Raw genomic sequence first — 20,386 nt, 5'->3', positions numbered from 1 at the left:
CCACGGCACTGCAGCCCAGGCATGGGGCCACTTTGTGGGAAGAATCATTTTTAAAAGATGGAGCTCTGTGTCCTTCCCTGCAGCAGAAGCTGGTGGCCCGGGCGTTAGGAATGAGAAAAGTTCAAACACTAAAGATAATAACTACAGTCAGTTGTCACTATGACTCAAGGGTTTTATATACATGATCTTACTTAATCCTCCCAACAGCCTCAGGAGGGAAGGCCTGTTATTTCAGGGCTGCCATGCCTGGTGGCCCAGGTTGTGCACTATGCAACTCTAGGGAGCACAGCTTACATTCACGGTCTTTGTCGTTTTGGATATTTGTATCACAGCCATTTTCTAATTCCCACAAAGATGCTTTTAAGACTAACGGCAGAGCTGACAATTATCCCCATTTGCAGGTGAGGAAAACTATTGAGAGTCTAAGACCATGAGTCATTTTGCCTGTAGTCACAGAATTACTAAGTAGCAGAGCCAGTAGCAGAACCCTAAAATATGCCATGCTGAATATGTGGAAAGAAAAGTGCTGGGGTGATGGGACACTGAAGAGAATTGCTCTCTGACCCCTGTAGGCAAGGGGAGAACAGGAGAGCTCTTGGGATCCCCAGGGAAACCCCCAGCTTCAAGCCAGCTCTCAGGGTGGTGCCTCATGACCAGTCCAGGCTGTAGTGCTATGTGAAGGGGTCCCAGAACCTACCTCTCCCTCTGTCGCCAGCCCTGACCCCTCGTTCTGTGATCACGGAGGGCCAGATCGTCCAGGCCAGAGGACCTGCAGGAGGCCTGAGAAGTGGGCCTCTGCCAAGGCAGGATAGGAGTCTGCAGTTGCCGCCTGGCCCCAAGTGTGCCCGGCTGGCCCCTGACACCTGGCTTTGGGGAAGCTGGGAACCTGAGCTTTGCTCGAGTGAGTCTGATGGACCTGAGCACGAATTGTGATTGTTAAGGCAACATCAGGACAGAGAGGAAAAAATCAAAACTTCAGAGTTGACAGTTTTTCCTACGAAAGCTCGTTGAGATGTGTGGTGTGCCGGTGGGGTGGTACCCAAACCAACTGGTAACCCAGGATGTGGGAGGGATCCAGATAAAGGAAAATTCCAGAAGAAAGGACCCCAGAGGGTCCTGCTGACCACCTGACCAAAGGCGTAGATAATAACACCCCTTGTTTGTTTGTGGTAAACTCACCAGGTGCCCAGTGTGCCCTTTCTCATTGGCACTTACAGCCCTATGCATAAGGTTGGCCCCACTTGAGGCCTGTTATCTTATGGAATTATTGATAGCACCCCCTTTTACTTTCAAAAGTGTCCTAGTTGGGTACCAAACTATATGGTCCCCTTACACCCAGAAGAAAAGAATCAACATCTGCATTTTGCAGTAGAGTAAATCCAGATCTAGAAAGGTCAGGTCACCTGTCTAAGGTCCCTTGAAATCAATACCACGACTGGGATTCAGCTGTCAGCTGCAATATCCACGCCCCCACTTCCATCAAGATTGTTTCCCCAGTCAGTATGAACAAAAGGTGCCTGTCTGCTTCATGGCCAGGATGCAGATTGCTTCTTAGTCACTGGACTGAATCAGTAGAAAATGGCTTTCAGGTCAGTACAAGGGGGAGTTTTGTTGGATGTTAGAAACCGCTTCCTGACTATTCAAGTGGCGAGGCCCCCAAACGGGCATCTAGGGATGAGCAGTGGTGTCCTCACCTTAGGAAACCTGAAGGGACTGTGCGTCACTTGTCCTAGGTGATTCACTGCCAGCCCTGGGGGCCAGGGAGGGAACAGCCACATCTCCAACTGCCGTCTCCTCCCAGCCCAGGATCCTGTGATTCATTTCCCACCAGAAGCCCATGTGGGCACCCAAGGAGTCTGGAGCCAGTTCCCAGACCCTGCCAGCTCAGCTCTCCTAAGACCTTCAAATGAGCCATTTGTTCACCCATCCATCCTTCTGTCCTTGAGCCTTCCCCGCCAGCCAGTCATCATATGCTGCTGCAGCCTGGGTCCAGCCCTGTCTTGGGTGGCGGGAACACAGGCATGAGCCAGAGAAACAGAGAGTGTCAGATCGGAGAGATTTTCCCGGAAGAGAGCAGTGGGGGGCTCTCATGCTCCTGTCACTGGTGAGCTGCTGGCTCCAGGGAAGGGCTGAGTTCATGGGGAGGCGGGTTGTGGTCATGCCGTGAGATCATAGGGCAGGAGGGGATGTGGTTTAGGCCGCGGGGAGCTGGTTGCCTTTGCCGGGGGGACAAGGATGCTGCTGTTACTTTTTCATGGTGCATTATTTGGGAGCCATTTTGAGATTCCCCCAAAGCCCGCGCACCAAGCCCTTTGTGCCAGGAGCCCCAGCCAACGGAGCAGAGGCGGGGAAGGTCTGCAGAAGCCATCTCAGAGCCCGGCTTCTGAGTTGGCTGCTGCATTTCCGGCGTGTGCTCTGGAGCCTTGGAACCGGGGGAACGTCAGATGAAAGGAAGAAGCCAGGGACTGGGGCAGACAGCACTGCCCCCAGGGTGGCTTCCTGGGAACTTTGGGCCTTGCCTGGAGCTACTCTTCTAGGCCAGGCTGAGTGGTTGGCACCTAAGGCCGCCTTGGCCTGTTGGCATGGGCTCATCCCTTGAGACCTGGGACAAGCACATTTTGTGCCTGTCTCACAGATCCCAGTGACTCTGTAAGTTAGGGCCTACATTTATTCTCATGTCACAGACAGAGAGACAAAGGTAAAGGACAAAGTCACTTGCCCGGGGCCACAGAGCTACCAAGTGGTAAGGCTGGGCTCAGAACCAGGCTTGTCTACCCCAGAGCCCGGTTGCTTCCCCACACAATCCTAACTGGCCTCCCTGCCCTTGGTTCCCCTCTCCCCTTCACTCTACATTGCAGGCGGCCCCAGGCCTCTCTTTCTAAAGCTCACATCTGGTCATGTCAGTGTCCTGCTGAAAAACAGCCTCTGTGGTCATGCTCCCTGCCTCTGCACATACTATTCTTTTTTGCCTCAGTACCTTCCCGTGTGTCTTGCCCGAAGCATTCCTGTCTCCCTCTCTCAGGTAACCTCACAAGTCTACCTCCCTGTGAAGCCACTGTCCACAGCAAGGGCCCCTCCTCGCCCAGCCTCCAGGGGCCGCTGTGGCTGCTTCCTGCATCCATCACAGCACCTAAGACACAGCTCATCTGGTTGTCCACTGAATACCCAATAGCCAGCATGGCATTTGGGTTCCTAAATAGAACTTCAAGGATTTCATTCATTCGTTGAGCATTTCCCCTGTTCCAGTCACTGTAATGGGGCTGGAGATAGAGTGGGAGCGAGGTCGGTCCCTGTTCTAAAGCGCCCACAGTAGTAGGTGGGACAGAGAGCAGGGGCAGTGGTGATCAGTACCCTGATGGGGTGGCTCAGGGGGCTGGAGGGAGGATCAGTCCAGCTGGGGGGGTAAGGATTGGGGGCACACAAGGTGGGAGTCGAGGCACTCCAAAGGGGCCTTGGCTGCACGACACAGACGGGAATTGTGTGGCACCATGGGGCTGAGAGGCTTGTTGGTCTGAGGCTGGCTGGCTTGCTTCATTTGTTCGTTTATTCATTCATTCATTCCACACATCCCTTCTCTGCCTGGCCCTGAGTATTGGAGGTCCAGCAGTGACTAAGAGACACAACCTTTCCCTCGTGGAGGTTGGACTGGGGCTGCCTCAGGCAGGACTTGGCCCGTTCCTGGAGCTGAGCGGGTCTCGGGCACCTCTCGGCCATAATGATAGACTTCCTTCTGGGCTTTACTTGGATGGTCTGGGCCCTGCCTTTCTGGAGGACTGGGCAGCAGGGAGAGGCTGAGGCTCTGGGGCTCCTGGGCCCAGGAGAGGCTGGTCGGTTTCACCCGAGAGTAGACCTAACACAATAGCTCGATTGTGAGCCGCCTGGCTTCCCCCACCCGACATGTGAACATTTCTGTGATCAGAATGTGTCTTGCCATTGATGTACACATGTAGCAGGACATTGTAACGTTTTAGCTGTCACTGCCCCCCCCCCGACCCCAGCTGTTATTAAATCAGTCATATGGTTTACAGTCAATATGAGAGAATATGGTTTTGTCATTGAAACTACCCTCGGCATGAGGTTCTGATGTGACCTGTCTATCACCACAAACTCCAAGTCACCAGTGGCTGAATAACCCTTCTATTTGGGGTGTTTTATATAAATTCACAGAAAAGAATGCTATTCATTGACTTGCTTCATTCTTGAGATTTCCCCAGTGTGCGTCTATCCAGGATGGCAGCGGGCTGGGGTAGAGGGAGTCTAGATCTAGGTTTGAATCCTTGCTTTTTGGCCCACTAGTGGGGGGACATTGGCAGAGGTGCTGTGGCCTCTGAGCCTCAGTTTCCTCCTCTGTAAAATAGGGACATGCCCCCCTCTTTGCAGGTCTGTCCCTGTTGTACATTTGTGTGAGTGTTAGATTCACTTTGTGGCTCCTTCCACTGGGCTGCGGGCCCTGTGAACAGAGCCCCTCCTCATCTGCTGTCAGTTGAGACCACTTCCGACAAAATGGACTGTGATTCAGAGAGGCCGGAAGCTGGGTGGACCTGCATAGGGCCGGCCGCTGCTGTTTGTTCTCATGTGGCTGCCGGCTGTTGTCTCCCTGATGTCTTGTCAGGATTGCTCAAGTGTGGCCCAGTGCAGACCATGAGGACCTGCGCTCTGATTCCGCAGCCCGTGGGGTCTCCGCGTAGGGATGTAGGCAACCCACGAATGGTCTCTCAGGCACACAGACGAATGTTTGCCCGAGGCTCCGCCCCACTGAGCTGGCGCCAGAGTCCCACGGAGCCGCGTAGCTGTGCTGAGGCTCATGTGTAAGAGGGGTGGTGATAATGCCTGTTCTGTCTCAGAGGCTGGCTCCTTTGACAAGCAAGTGATGCATCGAAATCAGGGAGGCACATGGTTTTCCGAGGGAGTGGTGTAAACATTCTGTAGGACGGCAACCAGAACAGACTTGGCTGCTGGGGGACTCGGTGACGGGGTCAGGAAAAGAGCAGTCGGGACACCTTGAACAGAGCAGTGGAATGAGTTGGGGAAAGACGTAGACTTTGGAGCTACACCCACACAATCAGCAACTGCGTGACCTTGGACAAGTTACTTAACATCTCTGAGCCTTAGCTTTCTCAGCTGAAAAATGGGATGCTAAACCTAGGGTTTATTGAGCGTTGACTTGAGGATGAAATGATATAACGCATTGCCTTACTTAGCTCAGCAGGTGCTTAGTAAATCATTGTGGGTTGGAGGGGTGGATGGAGAAATGGCTTTATTGCTCTGCCCTTGAGCTGACAGTGGTACCATGCAGTCCCCTCCTGGGCCTTATGCCTCACACATTTTGTCTGTTCCACCACGATTGCCTGTACTGAGTGATAATTAATCTAATTTCTGTTAGCCAGGCCTGTGAAGTCAGTCAGCGCCTCTGCCCGGCCTGGGCTACCCAGAGAGCGCAGTGGGCCGCCACCGTTCCAGGCCAGAGCAGGGAAACGTGCAGCTTCTGCAGCCCCAGAGGCCTGTGTTAGAGAAGCACACGTTTAATGTCGGCTTTTCAAAATGCTTCCAAGAGTTTGGGGAATCCACCGAGACCTCTGGGGCCACAGGAGGGAAGACGCACCAGTGTCAGCTGGTGTAGGACCCACCAGCCTTGGCCCCCATACGGTCAGACTTGGTGATGGAGATGGAGTTGGGGGGAGGGGTCCTTACCCCTCCCCCTGCAACCCAGGACAGGCCTGGCACTGGTCTCCCTGCTCTGTAGACCCCCTCCAGCATGGAGGTAGCTGGTTTCCTCACCTACCATGGTTCTCGCAGGAGACCAGCAGGCAGATGAGTGGTGCCCGTGTGGGTGGGAGGATGCTCTTACTGTAAGGTTGGCGTCAGATGTCCCCAAGGTCCCCCCGCCCCCCTTAGTGTGGACGCAGTGGCCCAAATGGACATGCTGCCATTCAGTCCAGACGTAAAGCCCCCTCGGCCTCCCAGGGGGAGCCCCGCGTGGGTGGCAGTAGTGACTGCCACACTGGCTCGGCCTCGTGGGATTTTCCCACAGCCCTAGCAGGACGTCCAGGGTCAAGAGAGTCTGGGTCTCTGCTCTTCCATATCTGCCATCCTGATCGTCGTGGTTCACGACACTCAGTGACTAACACTTTCTGAGAGTTTGCCATGCAGCAGGCACTGTGCAAGGCCTTCCCGGACATGATCCCACGTGCTCCTCCTAGAAAGCAGTGGAGTGTGGTTCCGAGTGCTGGATTCAAATCCTGGTGATGGCACTTACTAACCACGGGGCCTTGGGCACATCATTTAACCTCAGTGCCTCAGTTTCCTCACCTATAAAATGGTGATGAACAGCGGTACCTGTGTCATAGGGTGGATGTCATAAGCATCTGGCTCAGGATAAGTGCAACATAAGTGTGAGCAGTTACTAAGAGAAGGGCAGTATTATTATTCCCATTTTGCAGAAGAGGAAACAGGTTTAGAGAGGCTAAGTGTTCTCAGCCAGAGTCCCGTGACTCCTAAGTAGAAGAGGTAGGATTTGAACCTGGGGCATGACTAGGGTGTTACTCTGCCTCAAATTGTAAAAATGCATGTGGGCATGTGCGGAGCATTTGGCCGGCTTCGGAAGTGGTATCCTCAGCTTTCCTCAGAGCCCTGGTGAAAGGAGATCCTTTTCTAAGTAACCGAACTGGCCCCTGGGAGCTCTCATAATCCCACAGCCGAGGCAATAGCTGACCCGTGACACACATATCACAGAAGGAGAAGGGAGGGATCAGTGAAGAATTTGTTTGGAAATGTTATCTAATGCTGAGTGCTTTCAAGGGACTCGGAATGTGGAGCCCGCGCTGTACCCCCTGCCAGGGTACCGGGGAAGCCTGATCCTCCCCTATTTCCCTGCCACATACAGCCTGCTGGAGACCTGGGCTACCGTCCGGTGCTAGGCGGGATCAGACGTCCGTGGACACGCGGGGAAAGCCGGGGCAGCTCTCTGCCCCGAGCCCCAGCAACGGAAATCTCTAGCTAATGTGTCCCTTCTAGCTCTGGACCCCTTTGGTCCTGTCCTGCCCAGCTGAGGGGCGAGCAGAGGCCGCTGGGCTCCAGGGAACTTTCTGAACAAGGGTTCCCGGCTCTGGCCGGACAGCATTTACTTTTGCTTTTGCCTCAGCATAGTCTCTAACCAGGGTGCGTAGGAACCCAAAACTTAGAAATGACTTCCCACGTCCTTGGGCTACCCCTGCTCCCCTAAGCACACACCTACACACAGGCACACGCTCATGCACGCACCCCGGCTGCCGGGCCGTGCCCGGGAGCCGCCTGCCTTCACCCCAAAGGCTCTTTGTCTGAGGCAGAGCAGGGCTTGCAGATGAACAGCCCGTGGTCTCACGCCCCCAGAGCCCACCCTCTGCCCAGGTGTCCACGAGTCCCACCCCGGGAGATGCCGTGTTTGACTCCAAGCGAAAGCAGGAGTGACCCCCCTCCGGGGTCCAGCTGCACACACCCCTAGCTGAAGGGGTCAGGGTTCCTGAACCCCCAGACATGGGGTCAGCTGCTGCCTCTTGCCCCCTGTCCCTTGGTGCCACAGTGCTGGCCCCTTACCTCTTCACTCCTGCTTGGCTCCCCGGGGCAGCTCCTCACATGCTTTACCCCAGCCGTCAGAAGGGCAGCCTGTCCATGGCCTCCAGGAGGGGTCCCCGAGTCGCAGGCCGGACTGGCCGCCGAGCAGCCCTGCCTCACTGGCCTCTGCTTGCTCTGCTCTGCTCCGCGGCCGGGCTTGGGCCAGGGATGGGGCGGGGGCTGGCCGGGGGGGGGGGGGGGGTCCTGCGGGGGGCCACTTACAACCTGCCTCCTTTCACGGCGGGGGCCAGCGGCTGCCTCAGTGCCATGCTCTGCAGATCCGGGGCTCGGGCAGGGCGGCTCAGGGCTCGGGGTCCATCCTCAGGCCGTCTGCAGCAGCCTCATTTGAACTCCCCACTCCTTTGTGGAGCCTTTACATGCTGCCGGAGGAAACTGTGAGCACAGCCTGACCCTGGTTGGCTGCAGGCACTTCTCTCCACCCACCAGTGCAAGAGGATCCCCCAGGCCCCAGAAAGGCTCCGGGCCTCCCCTCAGCCCCAGACAGAGGCGGGCCGCCCGGTGATGTCACACTAGCTCCGGCCCCAGCTGGCCCGGCCCCTCCCGCCCCAGCCCGCTTTGGCCGCCTCCTTCCCTCCTTCCCTGGCAGAGCAGCCTGGCCCGCCTGCCCCTAGTGCGCCCTGCCGAGGCAGAGAGCTTCCCCTCTGACTCAGGTAATGGGCTCAGATCTCTGCCAGCCGCGCAGGCAGCAGGGAACAGGTCCTCCCCCTGGATGGCTCCCTCACCCCTGCACTGCCCCCGCGGAACCCCCGGGTGGGCAGGCAGGGCAGCCCCGCACAGATGGCCTCTGTGCGGCCGTGTGTAGAGGCCTTGCTCTCACCTCTAAACCCTGGGGAGGGAGCCCAAGGCTGTCTGCACAGAAGCCAGCAGGATCTGTGCTGACAGCTAGCGGGAGGCAGGGGCCGAGGACCCTGGAAATACCACCAGCTGGGGGTATGCACAGGAGAAATGCCCCATCATTTCCCACCTAGAGGACCTGATTAAGTCACGTCACCCACCTGGCTTCCCTTTCCTGTAATCTACCTCCACGGATTCCGTGGGATCATGCGGGAAAGGGGCTGGCGCGGGGCAAGGGCACCTCAGCGCTCTGGACTTGGGCGGGCCAGGGGTCGCGCTCCCAGAACCCCTGTGGTGACCTCACATTGGGCTCTTCTAGAAGCACATAATGGGAGTCCCCAGCACAGAGTCTGTGAATGTTCGTAGAGTTAGAGCAGAAAGGAGACAGCCCTGGACCCCCATGAAGTGAGCGATTCTACAGTCTTGTCAGCACCACAGGCAGAGGAGGGAGGCCAGCGAGTGCTGGGAAGGGAGCAGCCGGGAGCAGGTTTGTGTCTTTGCCTGGGCGACAGCTGTGGGAGATACTGGTGGTGACTCTTCTCTCCTCTTTAAAAAAGTTGAGTGATGGGGCGTCTGGGTGGTTAAGCATCCGACTTCGGCTCAGATTGTCATCTCACGGTTCATGGTTTGAGCCCCTCGTCGGGCTCTGTGCTGACAGCTCAGAGCCTGGAGCCTGCTTCGGATTCTGTGTCTCCCTTTCTCTCTGTGCCCCCCTCCCCACCCCCCCCCCCATGCTCGCTTTCGCCCTCTTTCTCTCAAAAAAGAATAAACAGGGGCGCCTGGGTGGCTCAGTCGGTTAAGCGTCCGACTTCAGCTCAGGTCACGATCTCGCGGTCCGTGAGTTCGAGCCCCGTGTCGGGCTCTGGGCTGATGGCTCAGAGCCTGGAGCCTGCTTCCGATTCTGTGTCTCCCTCTCTCTCTGCCCCTCCCCCGTTCATACTCTGTCTCTCTCTGTCTCAAAAATAAATAAAACATTAAAAAAAATTAAAAAAAAAAAAGAATAAACAATAAAAAAAAATTTTTTTAAGTGTTGAGTGATGATGGTGGTGGTGGTGATGACATTTGGGTACAAATGGAGAGGGAGACTTCACCAGGGTTCTCCTTGCCCTCAGACATAGCTGGGCCCTGGGCAAGCAGTTCCGCTGTGGTCTTCCACGCCCGTCTTTGCAGGGAGCAAACTCTGTTTCTCGCCTCAGCTTCTTCCAGCCCGCTCAGACTCCCTCCCTTTTCCATCTGTCGGTCCCATTTCTTTTTAGAAGGTGAGTCCTCGCCAGAAGACCGCAGTATCTTACAGGCTGCAGCATTAGCCAGATGGTTGCAATGGACAGAAACGCCCCCGACAACTACCATGGGGGGTCCCCGTGCATGGTTGGCACAGAGGCCATGGGAGGCGGTGGTCAGGGGGTTCAAGATCAGCAGAAGTACATAGGATGGAGCTGAATCCTTCTCCTTGAGCAGCACCCTTGTCAGCCTGGAGCCTGGCCTGTTCCCTTCTCTTCCCCTTCCTCCTCTCCAGGATGTGTTTGTTGGGAAGTAGCTCTGAGCCGTCCTCACAGAGCCTGCAGTCAGGAGGGGAGACAGACAGACAGACACATGAGAAGTGCTGGGTACTAAGCGGGTATCTAGGCAGGAGGCCAGATTAAGCCTGGCAGGGCAGTCAGGGCAGCCTCCCCAAGGAGGTGGTGTTTGAGCTGGAACCTAAGGGGTAGATAGGAGTTAGCAGGTGTGAGTTGGAGAGACGACAGTTCTGAGTAGAGACGATACTATGTAAGGACTGGGTGGCAGATGGGCTTTTTTGCAGATGGCCCCAACAGTCAACAATATCTCCTGGTCCAAGACCTGACACTCTGAGACCTTGACACTCCTCCCATTGAGAGGTAGGGTCTCTGTCCCCTCCCTTTGCATCTGGGTGGGTTTGTGACTTACTTATGACCAATAGAATGCAGCTGAAGTGACACTGCCTGGTATCCAAGGCTGGGCGAGAACAGGGAGTGCATCTTCTGCCTCGTTCACTGGGACACTGTCTCTTGGAGCCCTGAGCCAAGCTAGACCCCGAGAAATCCCGCGACTCGCAAGCCACCATGCGGAGGCCATGTGTAGCATGGGTCGCAGCCGACAGCCAGCATCAACCCCCAGATATGTGAGGAAAGCTGCCTCTCGGTGATTCCAGCCACGAGTCACCCCCAACTAGAACCTTCCTGCTGAGACCCCAGACACCGGGACCTGAGTTGAGCCACCGTCCCATCCCGTAGCTGAATCACTGACCCACAGAATCCACGAGGGGAAGAGAATGGCTGTTCTAGGCTGCTACATTTTGAAGGTAATTTGTTACACAGCGGTAATAACTAGAGCGATTACAGGGAGTTCTTCCCAGGGGCCAAGACAAGTGCATTTGGCTGAGGAGAGAGGGGGAGTGTGGCAGAAGATGAGGCCTTGTTAGAGGTGGGACTTTATCCAAGGACGGCGGGAAGCCACTGAAAGGCTTTGAGCAACTGGCTTTTATTTCTGAAAGGCCCCGTTAGTCACTGAGTAGAGACTGGGTTGGTGGGAACCGTAGATTCGGCCTCCGGAGCTCGTGGGCAGTGGTTGCAGCCCCCTGGTGAGAGAGGCAGTTGGAGGTGATGGGACTCATGGGGTCAGGGGGGAATTCCCAGGACCCACCCTCCCATGGGGACCAGTGCAGCCCAAGTCCCTGATGACCAGAGAAAATTTGCTTTCACAATTCACAGTCCCTAGGACCCCATCACGTGGGAGAGGAACACCAGGATGGCCTTGCCCTGTCCATGTTTGCACATCCCTTGCCCCTGTGGTGGCCGTGGGCAGTCGAGGATGCTGCTGGAGAGCTTGAGTTGTGGAGTCAAATTCTGGTTCTTCCACTCAGGTCCCACCCCATGCCTCACTGTCCTCATCTGTAAAATGGAGATGTTATACGGATTGGCCTCCTGGGGCTGTTGAGAGAATTCAATATGACGTGACACATTAAGTGTGGTACACAGTACATACTCAGGGGTGGCTGTGGTAATTTCCAGCGACTCCTTCCCCAGGGCCGTGAGTTCCCTGAGCACCAGGGCAGGTGTGGGCCGGGCCATACCAAGCTCTCCTTCCGTACAGCCCAGTATAGAGGAGTGAATAAATGAGTGACTGGCTGTGGAGGATGAGGGGCTGTGGCTCAGAATCTAACAGGCCTGGGCTCAGACCCCACCTCTGCCAGCAGCCTGGGCAACGTTCTTATTCTCTTGCAAACTTTGTTGCCTCATTAAAACAACAACAACAACAACAACAACAGGGGCCCCCGGGGGGGGCTCAGTCAGTTGAACATCTGACTCTCGATTTCAGCTCAGGTCGTGATCGCAGGGTCGCTGGAATTGACCCTGAGTGGGGCTCCGTGCTGAGCCTGGAACCTGCTTGAGATTCTCTCTCCCTCTCTCTCTCTCTTTTTCTCTCTCCCTCTGCCCCTCTGCCGGACATGCACTCACTCTCTCGTGCTCTCTCTCTCTCTCTCCCTCTCTCTCTCTCTCTCTCAAAATATAAATAAATCAAAAAACCTTAAATGTTCACTAAGTCCTTCTAGCTTGGCAGGTCTTGAACTCCAAATGCCATCTTTGAGGCAGCTGCCGAACCCCCTGCTTCCCAGCTACTGCTTTCTTCTGGGCTCCTTGGAGTCTCTCTCTATGTGTGTACAATTTAGGGATTAACTAAGGATTTGAGGGGAATTTGTACAGTAATTTTGGAGCTCCCCCTTCCTTAGCTATCTCCCTTCTGGCATTTTGCCCTTCAGTTTCCATCCTCGATATCCAACTTCTTTGTCTTCTTCCCAGGCAGTGATTCTGCTGCATTCTGTATCAGCCCCATCCCCCTGTGTAGCACCACGAACAGAGGTGCCCTAGTATGCTTCCTGTCTTTCAGAGACCCCGTGTCCTCTAGTTTCTGTCCTGCGTTGTTCTCAAATGCTTTCAAGCAGTCTCGTATACTGTTCAGATTTTATCATTGTTATTGACCAGAGAGTTAGTTCAATGCAGTCTACTCCTTCCATTTTGGTAACTGGAACTCCCCACATCCCAACTGGATCTGTCTTCTACCCCAAACCTCTTGTACTCCTGCTGCCGTCGGTGCCCTCGGTGACCCTATCCAGCTGGTTGGTGCTCCTTAATTCAGTTCTCTGCCCTCTCTCCTCTTGGTCGTAGTCTGTTGGGAAATATCAGCCCCAATAATTCATAGATTCATTCGGCTCAGTGTACCCACCTGGGCACTAGAAGAAAGTGTTGTTCTCACAAGCCTTGTTAGAGCACCTTAGGTGGCTGCTTGTGATATGCTGGACGCCAAGCTCCACGTTTGCTGGACATCGTTGTTTCTCCTCTCGTGACCCGTGAGGGAAGTGTCACCATCCTGTTCTACTAATAGGAAGACCGCGGCTCGGCCAAGCAACGTTCCTCGCGCCAGGCCACGCAGCTAGACGGTAACGCGACTGGGATCAAGACCCACATCAAAGCTAGCACGCACACAGTTGTCCTGAAAACAAATAGCATGTCTTTCATTCAAACTTACTTTTTCTTGTTTTAAGGTCTCTGAAATCAGGAGGCCTCCTCAAGTTAACAGCATGTCAGGGCTAATTGGTACCACTTTTTCTTTTTTTACGAGAACGGGACGCTGTCACCAGTGGATGACTTCTCAGAATGAAGGTCAAGGAAGTATGGCGGTGTTAGTGATGGGGCTCCAGTGAGGTTGACCGGTGATTGAGGGACAAAGAAGCAAGCCCCCTCCTCTCCTGGTTATCCAGTCTTGGAAAGGCCCAGGGGAGTGTCATCAGGAAGCCTGCGGAACTGCCAGAAGCCTCCCTCCGTCCAGATTTAATTGAACAGCTGCCTCTAAGCTGAGACAGAGCCAGCCGGTCCCCTCCCCTCCCGGAGATGCCGTGGCCAGGTCCCGTGACTTGCCCGCCCCATGTCTGGCAGGGGAGCCACGTGTTCCCTGGCCCGGGTGAGAAGTTCGGAGACGTGGGTTTACGGGGAGATTCTAAGGCAGCCCTGCTGTTTATGCTGTGCTGCCTGGTGTCACAGAGGGTGTCCCCACACGTGGAAAGCCCTTTGAGGACACCGTGTCTGTTAAATGCTTGCCAAACAAGTGTATCCAAAATGTCAGCACAGGATGCACGCTCGGTTACAAAGTAGCTTCGAGGGCCTATCGTTGGCTCGTGCACGACCCATTTCATTCCCGCTTTGCACCCCCCGCTTCGCACCCCACTTGCCAGGAACAGACTCAGGACCGCTCTTCTCCTCAAGCGCAGACATCACCTAACGGTCGAACACTTTTGCTGTTCAGTCAACAAATATTTATTAAGCTCCATCTGAGCACCAGAGTTTGGGCTCCAGGTCAATTTGCTCAAAGCCAATTTGCTGAGATGTTTAGTTGACTGGTTTTCATTTTGTCTTCTTAACAGTATTTTAAGGAATGTTCGATTGGCCTCATCTGCCCTCTTCTTACTGCAGCTGATGCGGGGGCCTGTCCCCAAGAGGGGAGACTGAGAGGCAGACGGAAGAGAGATTTCATTTTAGTTTGCTGGTTTTCTTTGTATCGTCATAACAAAAACTTCACAGAAATTTTCCAAAGCTGTTTAAAATCGTCTTACCCTATATAAAAATTTAAAAAACTGTCGCTTTTTGGAATGCTGTGTCGGACAGGACCTTCGTCCCCAAAAGGAGATGACGGAGGGACTGCGGGTGGTTTTCTGGTCAGTGGGGGAAGACCACACCCCCCTTGCAGACCCCCTGCTGGAATTCTCGTCCCAAGGAGCAGCCGAGCTACTGCTGACCTTGCTTATCTTTCCTGGGCCCCAAAGAGGTGGCTGAGCAGATAACTGAGGGCTTCTGGCAAGAGACTGATGAGGTGAGCTTCCCAGGCCTGAGGCCAGGGTGGGGGCACCAGGCTGGTGACATGTGTCAGCAGAAAGCCCAAGGGCAAAGCCTGGGATTGTCTTGCCCTGGACTCTGTCGAGAGGGCCTCTCGTTAGAGGACTAGCACATAGAGCACGTGATAGATGTCTGTTGAACGCCTATGTGGGAATGCTAGCCTTCGAAACCCGCTCGCTCTCTTTGTGTCACATCCAGGGTTTCTGACTCAGAGTCTTGGGGCTGAGGGCAGCAAGAGTGCTATTTGGGAGTCTGGCTCGAAGGAGAAGGGAGAGGGGAGAGGAGACCCAGGGTAAGAAAGACAGCCTCCCTGCCATCGTGAGGCCGTGCCCAGGCCTCTCAGGAGCTACTCCAGGCCTACCCCAAGCTGGCTCGGTGGGGGGGGGTTATAACTCCTACTCCACTGATCTGGCTCCCAGCTGTCCCCGCCTCAGCCCTTGCCCTCTCCCCTTCCCACCACTCCGTCTGCCGGGGAGGTGCAGGAAGGAAGGCAGTACCTGTGCCGGGCATCTGGGGCCGTCCTGCCATGTGTAGCTGGGGCCGCAGAGGGACGTGTGCTCAGATTCCTGGCCCCTGCAGGTGGATGATGGTCGTGTTCCCAGCATTTGCCCCTCTCCTCCTCACGGCAGGGCCAGGTCCCAAAATGCTTTGGTATTTGGTATTATCTCCCTTGAGCCTCGCAGCAGGCCTGGGAGCTGGGAAGTCAGCGATCTACTTCCTCTTACAGATAAGGAAGATGGGCGTGTGACAGTGTTACGGTCTCTAGGACTGTCCTCAGTTATTGTTTCCTGGGTACCAGACATCGTGCTGGTCACTTGCCTGGTCTTGCCGAATGTCCCCAGCACCCGTGGAGGGCAGGGCTGCAAGCCTGGCGGGAGGATGACTTCAATCCACCTCGGGTGCTTGGCCCTCCGGAGCTCCTTCCTGTACTAAAAAATATGAAACTCATCTTCTGTGACCACACTGGTGTAAAGACAAAAACGCCGATAGGGAATATTAAAGCATTTGCTGACCTAAAATTTCACTTTTTATTCTCATTCTAAAAGAAGTTGGAACATTCCTGTGAGCCCCTGAAAGTATCATGAGCCCCTCTCACTGTGCCTGCTGAGCCTAATGGATAACTTGGCCCTGACTGTGAGTCCCAACTCCTTCACCCACCAACCCAGAATCCAAAAGCTCTAGAAAAATAGCAAGCCTGTTTTCAACAGTTCAGCTCAAATTCATTTGGAGGCAAAATCTGACTTGAGTTGACGTGAGGTTCCGTGTAGTCCATGAACCGCTTAATATCCCCACCCACATGTTTAGGGAGCACCCCCCCACCATGACTCTGTGGTGGGGTCAGAAGACAGGTGGCCTCGGTACCACATCACATGCTGATATTGTCTGTCCCCTCCCCCGCCCCCCAGAGAATCCCTTTGCCCGCCCCCTGCTCTCCTCTCCTGGGTCCTAAGTCCCTCAAGGACAAGGCCATGTTAAGTTCGTCTCATGAATGTAGGCATTGATCATTTCTCCATAAATCCATCAATTCCCTTTTCTTAAAGAGCCCACAGGGAGCAGCCGCTCACAAGTTTATAGCTGGGGTCCAAACCTGTAGTGAGCGTGTGATTAGGATGATCCAGTCCCTGGCAGGTCTCTGGAGCTGCTCCCTGGAAGAAGATGTGAGGGGGATGTGCACGTGGGTCCCTGGAGGAAGGGGTGGGAGACAAGTTCAGGGGAAGGAATAGAGACTAGCGCTGGTCACCCACTCATGGGTCGCAGGCTCTGTGCTAACCATTCACGCCAATTTATTTATCCCCACAACCATTCCTCGTGGTAAGAACCTTCACTGTCCTCCTTTTAGGGCGGAGGAAAATTAGGTTAGAGAGCCCAAGTAGCCTGCCAGAGGGCGCGCAGGGAGGGAAAGAGCAAAGGCGCGGCCCTGGGCACACGACCTCAGGCTGTGGTCACATCTGGTGTCACCAGGGTGGTGCCTGAATGCAGCCCAGCTCCTGGAGAGCAGCTCTGAGCCCCAGTCAGCGAGGGCTCTCCCCAAAGGTTGGGGGAGCTTTTCTCATGACATTCGGGGGACACTGAGGTTCATGCAGTGCTGAGGCAGGAGACGTGGGGCCCGGATCAGGTGCCACAGAGCACAGCCAAAGGCCTGCCCGCCATTCCTGTGTGGGACACCCATCCAAGTATCCCACAGAGGTTTGTGGAGTATCTACCGGGTGCCAGGGATGAGAGCATTTGAAAGACTGATGAGACCAGTTAATGGAATAGGGAGAGATGGAGTGGGTGGGAGCAGATCAATGTCTGCGCCACAGGGTGCTGAGGGAAGTTTCTGAGAGGGAGGATCATGTGAGCCAAGGCCCCGGTGACTGGAAGGAAGGGGCCACGCAAAGGGAACAGCACATACAAAGTCCATGGGATGAGAACGAGCTTGGCCTATTTGAGGAATGGAAAGGCCGGTGTGACCAAGCAGCAGAGACAAGCGAGAGTGTGTGCACTGAGGGGCAGGCGGAGTGAGAGGGGCTGGCTGGGGCAGGTCCTGTAAGGCCCCCTAGGCCAGGTGAGGCCTTGGGCTTTTATCCAGAGTGCAGCGCAGGCTCCCGGTGGGTTGCAAGCAGGAAGACATTATGCTTCGTTTTGTGTTCTTTCAGTGTCCCTCTTGGTGTTGGGTGGAGAATGGTCCAAGGGGGGAAAGAATGGAACTGAGAAGACCATTAGGAAACTGGAGGGGGCTGTCCAGGTGAGAGACCAGGCAATGGGCACCAGGGCCGTGTCGAGGAGACAGTGACCAGTGGTCAGAGTCAGAATAGATTTTGGAGGAAGAGTTGCTAGGAACCCAGCATGACTCTAATATGGTGAGAATCAAGCTGCACTGTTTAGAACCTTGAAGATTTGCCACTTGGGCACCGGAGAAACAGAATTCTGAGAGCAGAGTAGGGACCCACAGCTGGGACTTTTGTGTCGTGTTGGGCAGTGCACACCCTACACAGCTGTACATGGCAGCCCTGACCACAGCCAGCACGGACAGCTGGGCACTGGAGTCCTCCAGGAGTGTGGAGGAAACAGGTGGCAGCAGGGAGTTGGAGCAAAGAGGTGCCACCCCCAGATACGCCCAGAAATACTTTGGGAGTCGGGAATGAGGGTGAGGGATTGCAGTTGTGCTGGGAGAATCTATAGAACATGCTTGAATTGCTGTTAATGTTCTCACATGCTGGAGTGGACTGGAAGAGTCCTGTGACTTACCCCACTTCTTGAACGAGTTTGTTCTCATCCTTGAGGTAGCTCCTGACGTGGATGTCAATACTCGGAGACACATAGAGAGCTCAGGGTCTCCTTGGGCTTGCCAGAAATTGCTTTCAGCAGAGATCCATGGCTCTGCTGCCCTAAGCCTGGAAGGGGGAGCATTGCAGCAAGAACTTTGTAACCGTGGCCCCGGAAAATCAGAAGGGATTGTTCCTGCATCTTCCCTGATTAAAGACTCCCAGACCTGTCCTGCGTTCTCCAACTAGTAGGTTGGGGGTGGGGCATCTCAGGGACACCCACCCAAGGCCCTGCAGGGAGTAAGGCAGTGGGTGCACAAGGCTTCCTTCAGTCCCGCCGGCCTCCGCACCATCCACTGGCCTCCTTGTCATCCTCCCTGGGCTGGGCCAGATGGATTCCAGCTCTGAGGCTGAAACCCTGGAGGGCGGGGCGGGGTTGCCTGACCACTGGCCACTGTCTCCTTGACGCTGCCCTGGTAGGTTCCAGTTGCTGCCCCACATCTGCTCTTTGGCACCCTGCCTCGTGCCCAGCAGCTGACCTGCATGGATTCCCCCAGTGGGCTCCCTTGCCTTCTGGCTCTGGATTGGGTTTGCCAGTGGCAGGCACCTGCAGGAGAGGAAGGGGTGGGAAGAATGCAAGGACAGGTGTATTGCCAGCTCCCTCCCTGCAGGACCACGGCTGTCTTGGTGCAAAGGGAGTCAGCTAGGCCTGGGTTCGGGTTCTGCCTTTCCCTCTTATTAAGCACGTGACTTCTGAAATTTACCTATCCTCTGCCTCTGTTTCCTCATCTAACAAGTGGGATAGCGGGTGCCTGGGTGGCTCAGTCGGTTAGACGTCTGACTTCGGCTCAGGTCATGATCTGGCAGTTTGCAAGTTCAAGCTCCGCGTCAGGCTCTCTGCTGTCAACACAGAGAGAGCCTCCTCCCAGGCCTCTGTCACCCTTTCTCTCTGCCCCTCCCCAGCTTGCATGGGTGCTCTCTCTCTCAATCTGTCTCAAAAATAAGTAAACATTTTAAAAAAATAAAATAAAGACCGGGATAGCCATACCACCTGCCCAGGATAGCCGGGAGAAGTAAGTGAATTAATGTGAGTGCAGATACCCTAGTGCAGTACCTGGTACACAGTAGTCCACAGATGCTGGCCATCTTCTTTTAGTAAGCTGGGCCCCGTTATCTTGGACTTCCAACACATTGGGGTCTTCTGAAGATCACTGATTTATTTTATATCTCTCCAGACGGTGTCCTTTAGCTCTTCTTTTTGGTTTGCCCGCCACTGTCCCCACAGCAGCCCCTGCAGAGCTTCACCACAGTCCTGTAGCCAAAGAAGTGCTTCCCTGCCCCAGCCTTTGTGTGCAGCCTGAATATGAAGCTGGCCTAACCGCAGAAGATCATCATTTCAGCATGGTGGAAAGCAGGCCTATAGAAGATGCACGTGTACACAACCAACAATAATTCACAATGTTTGTTGAGCACTAACTGATCTTCCCCACAACCCTGGGAGGCAGGTTCTGTTATTATTTTGCCACTTTCAGATCCAGAAACTGAGGCTTAGGAAGTTGCTTGACTTGCCCACAGTCCCACCCTGAGTAAGTCCAGCACTAGGTACCTGCCCTCTCAGCCCCTGGATTATCTGTCTCTGTCGCAGGGAAACTGTAGCTCCCCGGACCCCAGGGACCAAGTCATTTCAGATAATCAAGTCGACTGGAAAGCCACGAGGCTGTTTTCCTTAATCATCTGATGTTTAAACATTTTTTTATCCGTTCTCATTAAGTTTTTCACACCGACTCGTACAGATACACACGTGCGCGCTAGCCTCCATAAATCCTGGTGAATCACGATACTGACCTCTCCTCGGTGACTCAGTCATCTCCAGTGGACTAACTTTGCTACAGGCGCAGTCAGCCCTGGGAGCACCAGGCAGCTGTGTTTGTTGTTACTTTCCTAGCTCTTCCGTCCGTGGCAGCAGTCACCCTCCCTTCCTGGCCTCCCCGTTCCTCTCCTGGTTTGTTGCTTCTTGCCAGCCGAAATCCCAGGAATCCAGCAGAAGTATTTCTAAACAAGAGGAGCTGGGCACCACACTTGTCTCAAGGGCTCTGCTGTGGGTCATGTCCATGATACTCCATGCCCGAACTTGATCACATCAGTTTTGGGTGCACGAGAGCTGTGGCCTTACAAAATACCTACCATCTGTTACACACCCAGTGTGTGCCTGACGTGAGGACGGATTTTTTCATGGATTATTTCATCAAATCCTCAAACAGAACCTTCCAGGAGGTTTGGTTCTGTCTTCCATTTTAAGTGATGAGGTAGCTCAAGCTCAGAGAGGTTAGGGAGTCTACTCACAGCTACACAGCCAGTAAGTGGCAAAGCCAGGATTTGTATCTGGGCTGGTCTGAATCCAGAGTCCACAATCATCATAAGCTTTGAGTTCTCCGACTTCCCTGCGGTGTGAGGTTGAGCAACTCAGGGAGACACCTGACCCTCATTCTTTCATGTCAGTGCTGTTTATTCCCAGAATTCGGCTGAAGGTTAATTGAGACAAATATGGTGTGCTTGTCTCACAGTGGGCACTCTGTGTTGTGTTCCCCGTACTCGTGACTGTAGCACATCTCAGATCAGTGGTCCTCAAGCTTTAGGGGCCTCAGAATCACCTGAGGGCTTCTTGAAACACAGTTTGCCAGGCCTCACCTCATACTTCCTGATTCTGTAGGTCTGGGGTGAGGCCCGAGAATTTGTATTTCTAACGAGTAACCGCGAGGACCGTATTGTGGGAACCGTTGCTCCAGA

General features: G+C 54.6%; 2 protein-coding genes across 23 annotated transcripts in view; one reads left to right on the top strand and one right to left on the bottom strand.

Moving 5' to 3' along the window:
• ANGPTL2 (angiopoietin like 2) overlaps positions 1–8,083 on the bottom strand; it is a 34,223-nt gene extending 26,140 nt beyond the window's left edge. For 8 of the 10 annotated variants that reach the window (XM_053204596.1, XM_027035159.2, XM_053204595.1 and 5 more), the window contains exon 1: positions 7,573–8,083. Coding sequence is in view for 2 of the 10 variants with exons in the window: in XM_053204593.1 (XP_053060568.1) it covers positions 7,813–7,859 (47 nt within the window). In the remaining 8 variants the exon portion in view is untranslated. The remainder of the gene's footprint in view (positions 1–7,572) is intronic. The other 2 variants (XM_053204593.1, XM_053204594.1) reach the window with 1 other exon arrangement.
• The window catches only part of RALGPS1 (Ral GEF with PH domain and SH3 binding motif 1), a 273,614-nt gene that overhangs the window by 164,429 nt on the left and 88,799 nt on the right, over positions 1–20,386 (top strand). The gene's annotated exons all lie outside the window — the stretch shown is intronic.

Source organism: Acinonyx jubatus, chromosome D4 (genome assembly GCF_027475565.1).
Source record: "Acinonyx jubatus isolate Ajub_Pintada_27869175 chromosome D4, VMU_Ajub_asm_v1.0, whole genome shotgun sequence".
Classification (NCBI taxonomy): domain Eukaryota; kingdom Metazoa; phylum Chordata; class Mammalia; order Carnivora; family Felidae; genus Acinonyx; species Acinonyx jubatus.
Note: the sequence above shows the minus strand (reverse complement) of the source record. Positions and strands in the feature narration are given on the sequence as shown.